Genomic DNA, 16985 nt, shown 5'->3' on the forward strand with positions numbered 1-16985 from the left:
AACTGAAACGATGGAGTGGCCTCTCGCCAGAAGCCACAGCCAAATGGATTGAGCTTCCAGAGACAGAACTCGTGACCTGGTGCCGCCTTGTTTGTTTAGATAGAACATCATCGTTGTGTTGTCCGTCTGAACTTAAATGTGGCTGGAGTGCAGAGACTGGTACAGGGACTTGAGCGCCAGATGGACAGCCCGTAGCTCCAAGAAATTGATATGATAGCTTTTTCTGTCTCGGACCAGAGACCTTGTACTTGGAAGCTGGACCATATGAGCACCCCAGCCGTGCACTGAGGCATCCGTGACCACTGTCTGCGTTGGAGGCGACTGATGAAACCGAACTCCTTGCAGCAGGTGAGAACGTTTCATCCACCACCTGATCGTGTCTCTCTCCATCAAGTTGCCAGAGACTCCGTCTTCCCAGTGACCTGACCTCTGAGACCATTGGTCCTCTAGTGCCTGCTGCAGAGCCCGCATGTGAAGGCGTGCATTGGGCACAGTGTAGATGCACGAGGCCATCGATCACAGTAGTGACAACACTTGTCTGGCTGTAGGACTTAGATTGTCGAGCAGGGTGCGGCACTTCAGAAGCATTGATGACAACCTCTCCTCTGAAGGACAAACGCTTGCCTCTGCGGAGTCAAAGGAGGCGCCCAGATAGTGTATCCGTTGGGTAGGGTTAAGGACCAACTTCTTGTAGTTGACTTGCAACTCCAAAGAATGCATCAGGTTGAGACAGTAAGAGAGATGGCTCTAAAGCAGAACAGGTGTGGCGCTTTTCAGGAGGGATAGACGAAGATATTCTGCCTGCGGAGGAATGCAGCCACCACCGCCATGCACTTGGAGAATTTCCGTGGGGCGGATTTGAGGCCGAACGGAAGCACCCGATACTAATAGTGGTTACGGGCTATCTGAAACCTGAGAAATTTGCGAAGCTTTACTGAAACGGGTATATGAAAGTAAGCGTCCTGCAGGTCGATGGCACACATCCAGTCTGCCTAGTGAAGGTGCGGAAAGATCTGATGCAGGGCTAGCATACGAAATTTCTCCTTTCTGATAAAACTGTTCAGCAGGCGCAGGTAAAGGATAGGTCCGTACTCGTTGGCTACTCCCCGCTTTTGGACTAGAAAGAAGCGGGAGTATACTCCCTGATTACTGCGTATGGGAGGGACCTATTCTATGGCCTTCTTTGAGAGAAGGGTAGATACTTCGTCTTTCAAAAGCTGACTTTGGATTTGAGGAAGGCGCTAGAATTGCAGGGGCACTTGCGGAGGAGGAGACTTGAACCTCAGCAAGTAAACATGCTGCACAATATTCAGCACCCACTTGTCTCTGGTTATGGCTTTCCAATCTTCAAGGTAGCAAGCTACACTCCCTCCCACCGGAGTGGTAAACGGTTGCGGAGGAAGCGACGACTCAAGGCTTGGGAGGCTGCTTAGAGGTGGACTGTTGCTTGTTGTTGCCTCTTCTTCTCCCAGGACGCCTTTGTTGGAACTGAGATCTTTGTTGGTTCTGGGAGGACCATTGAGGGGTTTGAAACGAACGTTATCGCCCTGACAGAAACGTTTCTTAAACTCCTTGCGCTTCTCCAGACCAACAGCCTTGACTGTGTCCATCTCAGCCTTCATTTTGTTCATCTCATCATCAGCGTGAGCCCCAAACAGAGACGAGACATTAAATGGGAGGTTCATAATTTTCTTCTGGGCATCAGGATTGAGGCCTCAGCCAGGCCGAGCGTCATGAAGAGACTCCATGGGAGTAGCCATGAGCGGCGAGATCTGAAGCGTCCGCTGCAGCACTAATTACCCGATTGGCTACTAGCCCTCCTTCCTGTAGAATTTCAGTGAAATCCTGCCGGTCTTCTTTGGGGAGCTTCTTGGTGAAACGTGTGAGGGAGTCCCAAAGAGATCCTTCGTATCTCCCAAGAAGGGCAGAGGCACTCGCAACCTTCATTGATGACGCTGAAGTGTTGCACATCTTCCTTCCAAATGAGTCCATCTGTTTGCTACCCTTCTCAGGAGGCACAGAAGATGATGTAGAGGAGGAGTGGGACTTCATGGCTGCAGCCACAATGACCGAGTCCACTGGTGGGTCAGCCCTGAAAAACAAGGGGTCCTCTGCTGGAGCCTTGTATTTTTGGGCGATTCTGTATGGCACGGAACCCAACGTCGCAGGGGTGAGGAATGTGGTCATAGCCGGGTCCAAGAATCCAGGCACCAGTGGTAGCAGCTGTCTAGGAGCTGTCCGGTGATGCAGGGTGTCTAAGGTGACAGACGTTGGAACCACCGTGGTATGCCAAGTGATGTTGAGTTTCTTTGCACCCCTCCCCAGAACATATGTGAAGGTTGCGATGTCATCTATGGGCGACACCCGTGATGGAGGCGTTAAGGAGAAGGTCGGAGAGTAGTCCCGGACCGTAGATCTTGAAGAGGAATATCATTTAGGATATCTTGTGCACCTCCTCTTATGGGCCTGTCGTGATGACGGCTGTGACAACCCCTGGACCTAGACCGACGTGTAGAAGGCGATCTTGTTCTGGAAGGCGATCTTAGTATGGGAGGGGATCTTGGCCTGGGAGGGGATCTTGGTCCCCTAGGGTAAGACTTAGAGGGTCCAGCCGGAGTGCTTGTCCGAGGAGTGGGCCCGGATGGTGAATACGTGCAGGAGTAATTCCGAGTCCAGACTACTGCAGCCACCTGACACAGCACCTTGCGGACGGCGAGGCGACAGACTGCGGGCCCTCCCCTCCGCCGGTTTGGGGGATGCTTTTGGTGAGATCTCCACAATGTGCAGTCCTGGAGACGATGACCGGTCTCCTGATGATGATCAGGACCCGGGATCTGACTGCCGCAGGGACTCCGCAATTCCTGTGACCTCTTCTCTCAACGCTGAGTGCTTCGACGCCGATGAGGTCACCATCGGCATCGACTGAGGTCTCGATGGTCTGGACATCGATCGCCTGCGGCGATGAGGTGACCTTGCCGTCGACTTGGAGACCTCGACCTGCCATGGCGTTGAGTCGATGTCGATCTTTCACGACGTCGAGTTGACTGCGAACCTCCATGCCGTCGTAGCGATGACGATCTTCTTTACGTCGAGTAGTGGGACCTCTACGATCCTCTCGACGGCATGCCTACCGGCGGCGAGATGTTAGCCGTCGTCGCTCTCAACGCTGAACCCCTTGAGTGTGGCGGAGCGTGTCTTAACGTCGACAGAAGCCTCTACGTCGACGGAGACTTAGGTTTCTCAGCACCCACAGCCTTCGAGCCCGAAGTGCGGTGCCTCGACCCAGACTTACTTGCATGCGGTGGAGACTCGACGTCGAGATGGTGTTCCTGAAGAGTGTCTGGGCCTCTTCGAAGGCAACTTCGACGTCGACAGTGATTCTCTCGTCGCCTTTCTCTTCCTAGGGTCAGGAGAGTGGAACATCGCCGCTTTTGACGTTGCTTGCTGGAAGATGATGTCCTGGGGCCTCCATGGCCACCCACCTGATGACTCTTGTCCTTTTCCAGCAGAGCATGGAGTTTTATGCGTTCCCTGTCACGCAGGGTACGCCTGGAGAACTTCTGACAATGGTGTCACTGGTCAGGATTGTGTGAGGATGGAAGGCACACAATACACACCGAATGTGGATCTGCCAGTGCCATTTTCTTGTCACAGGAAGGACATTTCCTGAATAAAGCTGGCATTCTGACTGGAAAGAACTTTTGGAAGTCCACAAAACCAGCAGCAGAAGCCTTTAGAAACCAGATAACGTCGAATTTTCTGAAAAAAATCTCTTCAAAATCAGGTTTAGTCAAAAAACTGAAGAGCTCAAGCTCCAGGATCCTCTCAGAAGGAGCCGGAAAAAAGAATTGGCCTAACTGCCGCCTGTGGTGCATCATGAGAGCAGATCTCGCCTACAGGCCTTAAAGGCACGGTACCCCTACTCTAATGCCTTGAAGGCAAGATGTCAGTTTTCTTTGTTTTGTTGATGCTCTACTGCAGCCTACTCAAATGCCTGCAATTACAGGTTTCTCTATGGCAATAAAGCATTGTTGTAGGACAAATGTTTGCTGCACTCTTTCTTCCTTCGGGGTTGGGAGAGTATAGGTGCTACTATACAAACCTATGTAATTTCAGCATTTAGGCCATTGTGGAAATATCTTAGGCTGCATAGATATAGGTTTTCACATATGCATATAAAGGTATTTTCTATATGCTCCGGGATCCCGCACCACACATCTCACACAACAAATTTATAGACCTGGTCAAAGCAAGCAGGCCTGCCCTTCTGACCCCTGTCTGCCACAAACTTTCAAGACAATTCTTCTAACAACCTTTGCTGCCACTCCAGTAAGAAGAATCATCAACGATTCCTTAACTACTGGAATATTTCCAGAAGAATTCAAAAAGTCAAACATACGCCCTTTACTGAAGAAAACAAACTTGGACCCGCTGAACCCTGGTAACTACAGACCCATTACAAATGGACCTTTCCTGGGCAAACTGATAGAAAGAGCAGTGTTCACCCCGATGTCACAATTCATTAAAGAGAATGACATACTTTGACTTCCAAACAGGATTCCGTCCGTGAAGAGGCACTGAATCTGCCCTCCTTGTCATCTGGGATGACCTAAAGAATACAGTTGAGCGCAACAGGGTTGCTGCGCTACTTCTCTTGGACCTCTCAGCTGCCTTTGACACGGTTGACCATGACACTCTGAAACGAAGACTTTATGAAACCGGCATAGAGGGAATTGCTCTAGACTGGATCGCGTCCTACCTTCGAAACAGCACTAATGTCATCCATACCCCACCTTTCTCGTCCAAACCGTACTCCATAAAAGCTGGGGTCCCTGAAGGTTCTATCATCTCGCCCATGCTTTTCAACACCTACATGAAGTCATTACCAGAACTGATCAATGAATTTCACCTCACGTGCTATAAATATGCAGATGACACGGAAATAATCCTTCAACTGGAATGCCCCAAAGACATTGGAAAATCACCAATTTTCAGCGGTCTCAGAGCTGTGGATCAGTGGATGCCTTGGAGCCATCTAAAAATTGAATGGTTCAAAAACTGAAATACTCGCGTTTGGAGATTGAAAACATTACAACCTGCTTGCCGCATGGCCTGATGAACTGCCTAAAATAGCGAAGAAAGTAAGAAACCTCGGAATGACCATGGACTCCAAGCTGTTGATGAATGCCCAAGTGGATAAACTAGCAAGATCAAGCTTTGCTACTATAAAAACGCTGCAACTAATTTCCCCTCATTTGGGATTTGCACACAAGGTCCAAGCTACCATCTCCCTCGTTCTGTCCAATCTCGATTACGCCAATAGCCTCTACCACGTATTACCTTTAACGACCATGAAAAGACTACAACGGATTCAGACTACTCTTGCATATCAAACCGCGAGACCACATCTCCCCTGCTTTGAAATCCCTGCATTGGTTACCGGTTGCCAGAATATCCACGTTCAAGCTGCTTTGTATCACCCATGCAATAGGACCACTCTTCATCAGGAATAAAATCACCAAACACATTCAACAAAGGAACCTCCGCTCTAAAGGAGCATCTTGCCTCAAAATCCTACCATATGAGAAAAAAAACATGGGTGGCACATCCTTCTCTGTTCAAGCAGCCAAACTATGGAACTCTTTACCCCCCAAACACAAGGTCCACCGACAACCACCTTATCTTCAGAAAACTACTCAGGATTTGGCCCATCCCCACATAAGCACCATACGCAAACCGATATTTACAGCATATCCCTCTGTAAATGCACTACCCGATCTCTCATCCTATACATCTATCAATACACCCTCTACATCCACTCTCTCATTTATCCCAAACCCCATACCACTACCATGATCACCAAAATAACCATTTCAAGACTCTCTCCTACTCTACCCCTCCTTGCATCATCTGACAACTCTTTTTACTATACCGCTCCGCTAAAACAAACCTTTCTAAACTCTTCCCTCTGACTCCTCCCGTCCAAAACTTTTTTTTACTTAGTTACCATGTGCAGTCTTAGTCGGAGCAACCTCTTTGCTGATCCCTGGGTGCAGCAAGGCAGTCCTCCTTCGGTCTTTCTTCCAAATGGGTAGAGAACAGTGTTCAGGGTTCCCTACTTCTCTTTAGAAAACGCCCTCATGGTAGGATGTGGTTGGTAGCCAATGGGCTACCAGGTTCCCTCCCGCCCTGATGACAACTTCCTGGGAAGTGTGGCTTCTGGTTATCCCAGAATGCAGTTTTGCCACTCCAAAAATGGTGAGATCCCGCTCTCAACACTCAAAGCTAGACACCCCTGGAAAACGCTCTAGTGCCAGCGTTTGTGGCTTCCTGCAGGAGGGACTAACACCTCTATCCCATGCAGGCCCCTACTGTGCCCTTTCCGGGGAGTCATTATCATGTCTCCGTGCACATAAGTAGACGGGCTATAGAAACCTTGGACAACTATAGTGGCAACTTCAGTGACATTAAAATTGACCAAACCATTAAATCAGATTCAATGCACAGATTCCTTTGATAACAAACACAAACAACCTTAGTAGTACCATTCAGAAGTTAGTAGGGCTGTGGTGCCAGCCTGTAACTCTGGTCTTGCCAGTGGGGCTACTAGCCTTTACACAGTGAAAACAACAATTCAGGGTTTTTACTGTTGGAACGTAAAAGTACACGTTCCACTTTTTAACACAAACCACCCTGCCTTAGGGCTAGTTAGGCCGAATATATGAGTGACTTACAAACAGTAAAAAGGGAGGACTGGGATTTTCCATTACCTTAAACGGCAAAGTCGAGTTAGCAGTTTTAAACGGTCCTTCCAGTCCGCAGTGGCAGACTGGGAGCCATGTTTCGCCTGTCTCACTCAGGGTGCTGCAGGATCGGGGTACCCCTGGCACCATATACTAGGGACTTACAAGTTACTTAGGTTAAGTCAATAGGGGACAAGCTAATTAACCATGCAGCATCTTAAGGTTCAGAACACAAGACAGTCCTGTTTAGCAGGGCTCAGGGCATTTCAGTTATTACACCAGTACCTAGTAGTCAAAATGTGGGTAAAAAGCTAGGGTAACGCTGTAAATATCCGTTTCCAGTCTTATGATCCTTCAGGTGGCAATAAGGAATTTTCAAACTAGTTGCGAAAAGAGAACAGGTGTTGAGGACATAGCCTGGGCCTTAGGCTGGATGATTATGCAAGGAGCTTCCTTTATTCCAAAATAATGAATTTTTAGATGAGATTTATGTGGCTACTAAAAAGGTGTTGGTTTTATTTAATAGTGCAAACAGTATACATCCTGTCTACAGGGTGGCGATAGCATGACTGGTGCGCAGAAAGCTGCGTGGGAGTGGGGCTTCGACTTTGTGGGTTTGAGTCTTAAACATTCTAGTGCATTATCTTAGGTACTGTTCAATGTCACTGTATTCAATATGCATGATGGGAAGATACGGAAAAAAAATGGATGTGTATTACTCACATTTGATTTTTAGCAGCTTGCCTCTGGGCTTTACGTTCTTTCCTTTTTTGATCTGGTGGTTTGGCAAAGACGATTTCAATATTTTCTCCTTCTACATCCTTGCCATTCATTTCTTCCAATGCCTAGAACACAGTACAAAGTATTTAAAAATGTAGAAATGAAGAATGATCACAAACATATATGACACTTGCTGCCTGTTGATGAAAACGACCTGATGTAAACTTGAGATGGGCATTCATTTTTGACTATGGGATCTTGCATGAATTGATGCATGTGTTGCCTCCAATGAGAAAGCACAAAAGGACTTTTATATTCTTCATATTCCAGACTTCATCCACGGCTAGAATATATCCTACCAGTAAGTCTATGTGACCAAATGAGAGCAGCATATGATTAGGGAATGTAACAATTCTGAGGCCGGACACAGCCCCTTCAAACACACAGTCAGTTTCAGGGCTCCAGTCTAACACCCTGGCAGTACCCAACATATGTTTGTAGTTTTTAAAAAAATGCAGTAGAATTGTATAGCATGTATGGGAAAGGGGATGTGGACTAGGCATTTAACAGTTACTATTGTGAAAAAGAATTGGTTACTTCCTGTATTATTTCATAGTGTGGCTGTGTTTTGGTGTTCTGGAGAAATCAGCGATTACTGTGCAGTAATGATGAAATGGTTGATATATTACTTAACTGTAATGTTGGCTACCACCTACTGAGATGCTAGGACCCAAGAAGCGAAAAATGCAATATTACTACAAAAGCCTGCCACCCAAACAAGGGTCTCTAAAGAAAATGTTACTGCAGTGCTTTAGATTCATATGCTTATCATACTCCCATTATCTAGTGTTAAGCATTTTATAATTTGCTTTTCATCTAAGTCGTCCTCAGTTTAGAGCTATCACTGGACTCCCACTAACCCATAAGACAGGACTAAGTGGGTGATTGTCAGTGGACCTTATGATAAGACAAACTACTGTGCACTGTGAGCAATGTACTGCAAGCAAAATTAAGTAAAATATTATGCATCAATTTGCTTCAGGGTTGCACACGATGAATATACACCACTACAACCACCTTGCATTAAATATAATATTTCATTTGTAGCATGCACTGTTGTAGATACACAAGGTAATATGCAGTGTCTCCAATAAGCGGTCACTGGCGAGTAGATGTGTGGAGAAAGGTTTTTAAAATAGGTTACCCACCTTCAAGTCTCTTGATGGTCTTGAATATTCATCTAGTACTGTTTTGAGATGGTGTGTTATGTTGACCATTGTACACCTCACAATGTAATACACTTACCAACCCCCTTTGGCACCAGTAGGTTTCGCCTGTCAAATTTAGCCCAAAACAATTAAAAAAGAAATTAACACTTGAGTAATCGGACACCAATTTATAAAAATAAATTCACTGACAAAATATCAACTACCACAATATCGAGGTACAAAAACATCGTGACAAAAAGTCAAGAATATTGACATTGTATTTACATCATGGTAAGTACAAAAATATCGAATATAAAACATCAATGTCTAAAATATCGTTGTTAAAAATATTGCTTTTTGAATGTAAATGAAATAATGTAAACAAAAAAATACATATAATCAAAAGAAATAGTTACAAATGTTTAAAAATCATAACTAATACATACAATGTTAAAATAAATTAAACATACATATAAAATATATACTTAATATTCGTAAATAATTATTTTAATAACTTGTAAATTGTTAGAAATATTTTATAAATTATAAATACATATATTAACATATAAAAATATAAATATATATATATATGAAATTAAAAAACTACAATATTTTAAATCTTTTTAAAATAAATTACACAACTTTAACTAAAAGAATACACAAAAATGTTGGATAGCTGATAGAATAAAATTACTATTCCAACTCCAGTGAGTGCAACAGTGTTGGATAGCGAAAGGGTTAAAATTACTATTCCCACTCCAGTGAGTGCAACAGTACGGAAAGTGTTGGATAGCGTAGGGGTAAAAATTACTATTCCCACTCCAGTGAGTGCAACAGTAGGGAAAAGTGTTGGATAGCTTAGGGGGTTATAATTGCTATTCCAAATCCAAAGAGTGTACCAGTAGGGAAAGTGTTGGATAGCATAGGGGTTAAAAATAACATACTTATCAATTAATTAATTATTTTAATTAAAAAATGAATAATAGATTAACAATAAATTATTTATAAATATAAATAAAATTAATTACTTTAACATTAAATTACTTCCCACCCTATTCCACAATAACCCACAACCTACTCCACATAATTAATATAATTACCAATAAAAAAACTTACCAATTAATAAATTATCCATACCAATAAATATTAATCAATCATTTATTAACTATAATAATTTACTTCCCACCCTATTCTCATAAATACACAAACCACTCCTAATCTAAACACAATTAAAATATGTTTTTGATCTAATCAATTAAAAATGTATTAGCAATTAACAAAAAATTAATCATCAATACTAAAAAATACAAATTTAATTACTTTCCACCAGAGTCCCCAATAAACCTGCTCCACATAAAAAATTAACACAATATAATTACCAATCAATTAGTTAATAAACATTAATTACCAATATTTAATTAACAAATTATCAATGCCAATAAACAAATACAAATTAATTACCAATTAATATCAATAAATAAATCAATACAAATAATATTAATTTCTTAATTATAATAAATTACTTCCCACCCTCCTCCCCTATAAAAACAACCTGCTCCTAAACCTAATTAACCCAATTAAAATATGTATTAATTTATCATTTAATAAAAACAATCATCAATTAACAAATAAGCAATAAATACCAAAAAGTAAAAAATGAATTTATTATAATTAATTTTCTTCCCACCCTATTCCCCTATAAACCTACAACCCACTCCAATAAAAATTAAGACAATATCAATTAATAAAAATTAATTACTAATTATTAACAAATTAAACATCAATGCCATTAAATAAAAATGTATCATTACTTAATTACAATGAAATTATATCCCACCCTTTTCCCCTATAAACCCACTACGGTACTAAAATACAAGATTTTTAAAATAATTAATAATTTCTAAAAATTATGATTTAATTTACTATAATTAAATTACTTCCCACCCTATAAACCCACAACCTGCTAAGGTACTAAAACGCAAACTTTACTTTCCAAAAATTACTAACTTTTTATTATTTCTTTTATAATGTTTTTATTGGTATTTACACACTACAAATTACATACATTACACATAATAGCAAAACATACATTTTTGTGTTGGTATGGTTGCTTCATGCCATTAGTTGCCGGAGACATAAAACATAAAACAAAGTGGTGGTGGTTGTTTTGACCGAAAGATACTGATGACTGGAGATTGGGTTGGACTTTGGCTGTGTTGTCTTGATGGAGTCTGTGAATTTGTCTGGTGTGGATCCTGGAAGTAAGAGCATAAGGCATAGAGCGTCAATTGGCATCCAATTGGAGAACTTTATCTATGGCGGTTTGAACGAGTCTACGAATTTGTCTAGTTTGGTCCACATATCTCTGTGGGGGTTTCTCCTGGCGTGTTTCTAAGAGTGGTGTAGTCTGCGCCTCTAAAGAAGATCATCCAGTTCAGCCAACCTTTGAAGGTGGCCTTCGAGGTGTCCTTCCAGTTTGTGAGTGCTATTTTTGTTGCCGAAGTCGAGGAGATTTTTGTCTTCTTGGGTGGGGACTTCAGGTGAGATATGTGCTGTGACTATTGTGGCGAATGTCTCTGAGGGTGCAGCCTAGTGTCATGTTCGTAAAGTCTAGCACCTGTTTCCAGAATTTTTTTACTTTATTGCAGCTGAAGATGAGGTGTTCAAGGTCCCCCTTCTCTATTTTGCAGTTCCAGCGGGTGTCATTGTCTTTAAGACCTATTGTGGCCAGGCGAGCTGGTGTCCAATAGACTTGGCGCAGTAGCCATAATTTGGTCTGCGCAAGAACAGGGGATATCATGTTCTTAGATGGGGAAGCCCACAGTGTTTCTTGTTCCTATTCTGCTAGTTTGCATTTCGTTTGGGTTTCCCAATAGGCCGTTTTTTTGTCGTTGAGCTTGGATTTTGGAGGTCGGAGAAGTTTGTATAGAAGTGATACTTGGTGCCCTGTCTTATTTATGCTTTCCATGAGCGGGAAGATAGAAGGGGTTTGTCTGTGTAGCTTCGATTTTGTTAGTGCTGTTTTTATGGCTAGGAAGTTGTATAGTTCTATATCTGGTAGGTTGTGCTTTGTTTTCAGGTTGTTGAAGGTGTGTGGCTTTCCTTCCTGTTCTAGTTTTACCGGGAATTGTATCCCTCGTTCTTTCCACGCGCTCATGTCTAAAGTGTTCCTTCTGTATTTAATTTTGTGGTTGCTCCAGAGTGTCTCCCACTGTGAGTTTTTGATCCTGACTTCTAGGTTGCGGGCTAACCTCAGTAGCGCCTGTTTCGTGAACTTTAGGATCGGGTTGTTGTTGAGTACTTGTTTGTTCGCTGTTAATAGTGTGAGTGGGTCGGTGTTGTTCAGCATGGCTTCCTCTATGGCTAACCAAGTTGGCGTGTATTTTTGTCTGGGCAGTACCCAGTGCATTCCTTGTCTGGCTATGAACGCTAGTTGGAACGTTTTAAGATCAGCTTGGTCGAGCCCGCCCAGTTTCTTCCCCAGTCTCAGCTGGCGGAGACTTATTCTGGCTTTTTTCCCTTGCCATATAAATTTGTTGATCATTAGGTCTAGTTTCTTGTGGAAGTCCTCTGTCAAGGGCAGGGGGAGCATGTCCGCCAGGTAGTTTATTATGGGTGTTAACATCATTTTAATGGTGTCTATACGTCCCCACCATGTGATGAATTTGGGTGAGCATGTGTCTAGTAGTTCTTTTACCTTTCTCAGTGTGAGTGTCTCGTTCATTTCTAGCCTGCCTCTTAGGCTTCTTTTGAATTGAATGCCCAGGTATTTGACGGCCTTTGGTTGCCTAGCTAGACCTACGTTGCCCAGTACTTCTTTCGTTGTGTGTGCATGGAGTGGCATGCAATCTGATTTGTCCTTATTGAGTTTGTAGCCTGAGTATTTGGCATAGGTTTCTATTGTGTACATGAGTGCCGGTATGGATTGGGCTGGGTCGTTTGTTAGTATTAGTAGATCTGCGTAGGCCGCGATCTTGGCCGTTGTGTTGTTTACAGTTATCCCTTTGATGTCTCTGTTTGCTAAGGTGTCTTGTGATCAGAGGTTCTAGTGCTAGTAGAAAGAGCAGCGGTGATAGACGACAGCCCTGTCTCGTACCTCTTTCTAGTTCGAACGGGGCCGATGACCCTCCGTTTATGGCTATTCTTGCTGTTGGCTTTTTATATAGCGTCATGAGTTTCTTCGTGTACGCGCTCCCTACGTTGTATGCCTGCAGGCACTTCTCCAGGAAATGCCAGGAGACCCTGTCAAACGCCTTTTCTGCGTCTAGCGTGATTGCTACCGCAGGGTGGCGTGAGTTGGAGGAGTGTTCAATCACTTGGCACACTAGTCTGGTATTGTCATGCGACATACGAGATTTCATGTACCCTACTTGCGTGTTTACTATTAGCTGTGGTAATATTTTGTTAAGTCTGGTGGCTAGTATTTTTGCATATATTTTTCAGTCAAGGATAATCAGCGATATGGGGCGGTAGTTTTTGGGCCATTGCGGATCCTTACCCTCTTTCGGAATGACTATTATGTCAGCTTGTGACATTGTTTCTGTTATTGTTCCCTCCTCTGCGCTTTGGTTGAAGGATTTGGTCAGGACTGGAGCGAGAAGTTCTTTGAACTTCTTGTAAAAGGATGCTGTGTAGCCGTCTGGTCCAGGTGCTTTGTTGACTTTTAGTGAGTTTATGGCCATTGCTATCTCGGTTTCTTTGAAGTCTTGGCCTAGTGTTTTCGCTTCCTCCTCTAGTAACTTGGGCAGTTTGAGTCTCTTTAAGTACTCCGTTGTACCTGCCTTGTCAATGTTGTCGTCTTTTGTGTATAATTCTTTGTAGAACTCCCTGAAAGCTTGTATGATTTCTGTATGGTTTGTGTGTTTTGTTTTGCTGGTCTGTGATGTTAGATGTGCTGTGCTGTCTTTGCTTGCGTTTGAGGTATGACGCTAGTATTTTCCCTGCTTTGTTTGCTTCCAACAGATTGATCTTTTTGTACTTCCTGATCCACAGTCCTGCCCTCTCTCTAAGGATTCTGTTGTATTCATATTTCTTTCCTGTAAATATTAGGAGATTTGAGTTTGAGGTGTCGTCTATGTGCTGTGTTTCTAGATGTTTAATGTCTCTTTCTAGCTTGTCTAGTTGCGATTTTGCTTCCCTGTCCCTCCTGGCCTTGATTTCTATCAGGTTTCCTCTGATGGTTGCTTTCAGGGCCTCCCACAGGCATTTCAGGTCAGTTTCCCCTGTGTCGTTTTCCATTATATAGTTTTTGATTGCTCTTTCAATCATGTCTTTGTCCTCTTGCGTCGTAATCGTTATATTGTTGAACCGCCATTTGCGGGTAGTGTGGTCGTTGTGCCTGCCTGTCAGGTGTGGACTGATGGAAGCGTGATCTGAGACCGTTCTTGCTGCTATGTTTGTGTATTCTGTTCGGTGTGTATGGGCTTTTGAGATGAGGATGTAGTCGATTCTGCTGTATGTTTTGTGTGGGTTGGAGTAGAAAGAGTAGTCTCTGGTGTCTGGGTGATGTAGTCTCCATGGGTCTTGTAACTGAAATCTGTTGCAGATATTTTTCAGGGTGTTCTGGGAGGTCGGTGGTCTTATCCGGGTGTTTGACTGTCTGTCTAGTGTCTGGTCTAGGACTAGATTGAAGTCCCCTGCTACTATATTCAAGGTGTTCGTTTGGTTCTTTTCTAGCTTCCTGTTTACCCCCTCCCAGAATGTCGTGTCGTCTGTGTTAGGTGCATAGATGTTGGTTACTGATATTGTTTCTTCTCCCCTTTTGAGTAGAGTGTACAGTAGTCTGCCTTCGTCGTCTTGTTCTACCCTTTCGATTGTTATTTTGGACTTAGCATTCACTATCGTGATTACTCCTCTCTTTTTCCCTACTGCTGGTGAGCAGGCTAGATGGCTTATCCATCTCGCTTTTAACTTATTCATTTCTTCTGATGATAGTTTGGTTTCTTGCAGGAGGATGATATCTCCTTTTGTTTTTGCTAGGTAGTCTAAAATCTTTTTCCTTTTAACAGGATGGTTCAGGCCCTTTACATTCAGCGATACGACCTTAAGGTCGGATAGCAGTGTGTCCTTACTACCCATTGTCGTTGTGTGTTGATCGTTCTATGTTCAATTTCTGAATGCCTGGGAAGTAATTTTTGTGCCTGATTTTGTTAGTGGTCATAGTGTATCTGGGTGGATCTTTGTTTCTGTCTAAGAATGCGATTATAATCAGGATATGACTAACGTGACGGACATTACAAAACAAACATAAATGAGCTCTCCCTCCTTATACCCTACCCCCCCCCCCTTCTATGTCGTGCTGGAAGCGTGCGACAGCAAGGTCCTCTGCCCCTCCCCCCCCCGGGACTTTGTATGGAATGGTTGATGATCATGTTATAAAGTTTCTTCAGTACCCCCTCCCAAGACTTTTCCGCAATTGTCTAACTTTAGTGTTCCCGGGTCTCCCCATGGACCCATCATTTAAATCTCTTAAAGGATATGTTTGCTATTGGTCCACGCCAGTCTGCTTAGTGTCTCGTGCCGGTTCTTGTAGACCCTTGTTAGTTGTTAGCTTTATAGTTCTGATGGAGGTCGGCACGTCGCCATGCTTGAGGTAGATCCGTTGATTGATGCACTCAGTTCCGATTATTCCGTAGTTGAGGTACATAGGTTTATTGATGTTCACAGTGTTCAGTTCCGTTTTTTTTTATTAAGGTAGATATGTTGATTGATGTGCTCGGTGTTCAGTTCCGTTCCCTTGAGTGAGGTAGATACGTTAACTTGAATGCCTGATGCTCTGTCGCATGTTGCGTGTTGGTTCCTTATCATGAGTTCTTTTGCGTTCTTTAGGCTTAATCTTGCGCGTTATCCTTGACGCTCTTCTTTAGCCCCCAATCTGCACCCCCGGGGGGTGGGGGAGGGGAGGAACCCAGTAGACGCCAGGGATTTTTTGGGCCATTGCATGTCACGGGTACTTGGGCCTCCCACACAAGTGAGGCACCCTTTTTATTGGGAAACCTGGGGGAACGCTGGGTGGTAGGAAATTTGTGTGAGCCCGGTGATGCCAAACTTTCCCACACAAAAATGTCTGAAAAAAGTGATTTTTTTCCAGCTAAAATGGATGTTTGTAGGGAATTCTGGGTAAGGAACGTTGGAGGATCCACGCAAGGCATACCTCCCTGGAAGCCCCCGGGTGTCTATGTTTCAGAAATGTGTGGGTTTGGTAGGTTTCCCTAGGTGCCGGCAGAGCTAGGGTTCACAAACTACAGCTAGGTACTTTGCCAGAAAAGGGTCTTTTTTCACTGCGAAATGGAGGTATGACCACATTGCGTTTTGCACCGTTTCCTGTAGCAGGCACTAGGCCAACCCACACAAGTGAGGTACCATTTTTCTCATAAGACTTTGGGGAACGCAGGGTGGGTGACAATTTGTGGATCAACGCAGATTCCAGAACTTTCCACCACATAAATGTGGAGAAAATGTGGGGTTTTGGACAGTTTTTTAGGTTTGCAAGGGATTCTGGGTAACAGAACCTGGTGGGAGGCAGTCAAGTCACCCCATCCTGGATTCCCCTGGGTGTCTAGTTTTCAAAAATGTATAGGATTGCTAGGTTTCCCTAGGTGCCGGCAGAGCTAGGGTTAAAAAACTACAGCTAGGCACTTTGCTAAAAAAGGTCGATTTTTCACTGCGAAATTGAGGTGTGACCACGTTGCGTTTTGCGCCGTTTCCTGTCGCAGGGACTAGGCCAAGCCACACAAGTGAGGTACCATTTTTCTCATAAGACTTTGGCAGGGCTCGACGAATCATAAAAAATGCTCTAGACCTGCAGGTCTAGTAAACTACAAAATCTTCTCGACCTAACTTAAATGAACTTGACCTCAAACTCTGAAAACTGAGCAAATTTGACAAGTTAACAAGATTTAAAAGCATTTTATTATTCATTTACTTTGTGAGCAATAAAGATGCCTTTAAATCTTCCTATCTTGTCACTTTTCCTCTGCTTTCAGAGGCCAAGTGTCAAGTTTGTATTCCTACTCGCCAGAAAGGGCGAGTAGGACCTAAAAATAGCTCGTCCTTAATCTCATTCGCAAATGCGAGCGGTCGAGTGAATTTGTCGAGCCCTGTTTGGGGAACGCAGGGTGTGTGGAAATTCGTGGATCCACGCAGATACCAGAACTTTCCACCACATAGATGTGGGAAAAGGTAAATGCTACTTACCAGTATGCATCTGTTCTTGGCATGTAGAGCTGCAAAGTTACACACTGTCCATAGATCGCCACCTAGTGTTGGGCCCGGATGTTTGCAGGTTGTTTTTGTCCTGAAAAGTTCTTTGGAA

At 43.6% G+C, this 16985-nt stretch overlaps 1 protein-coding gene across 8 annotated transcripts in view; it reads right to left on the bottom strand.

Annotated features, from left to right (window-relative positions):
- The window catches only part of SYNCRIP (synaptotagmin binding cytoplasmic RNA interacting protein), a 682339-nt gene that overhangs the window by 84499 nt on the left and 580855 nt on the right, over positions 1-16985 (bottom strand). For all 8 annotated transcript variants that reach the window (XM_078648172.1, XM_078648171.1, XM_078648170.1 and 5 more), the window contains one exon: positions 7467-7588. In XM_078648172.1, the coding sequence (XP_078504298.1) occupies positions 7467-7588 (122 nt within the window). The remainder of the gene's footprint in view (positions 1-7466; positions 7589-16985) is intronic.

This window comes from Lissotriton helveticus, chromosome 6 (genome assembly GCF_964261635.1).
Source record: "Lissotriton helveticus chromosome 6, aLisHel1.1, whole genome shotgun sequence".
Classification (NCBI taxonomy): domain Eukaryota; kingdom Metazoa; phylum Chordata; class Amphibia; order Caudata; family Salamandridae; genus Lissotriton; species Lissotriton helveticus.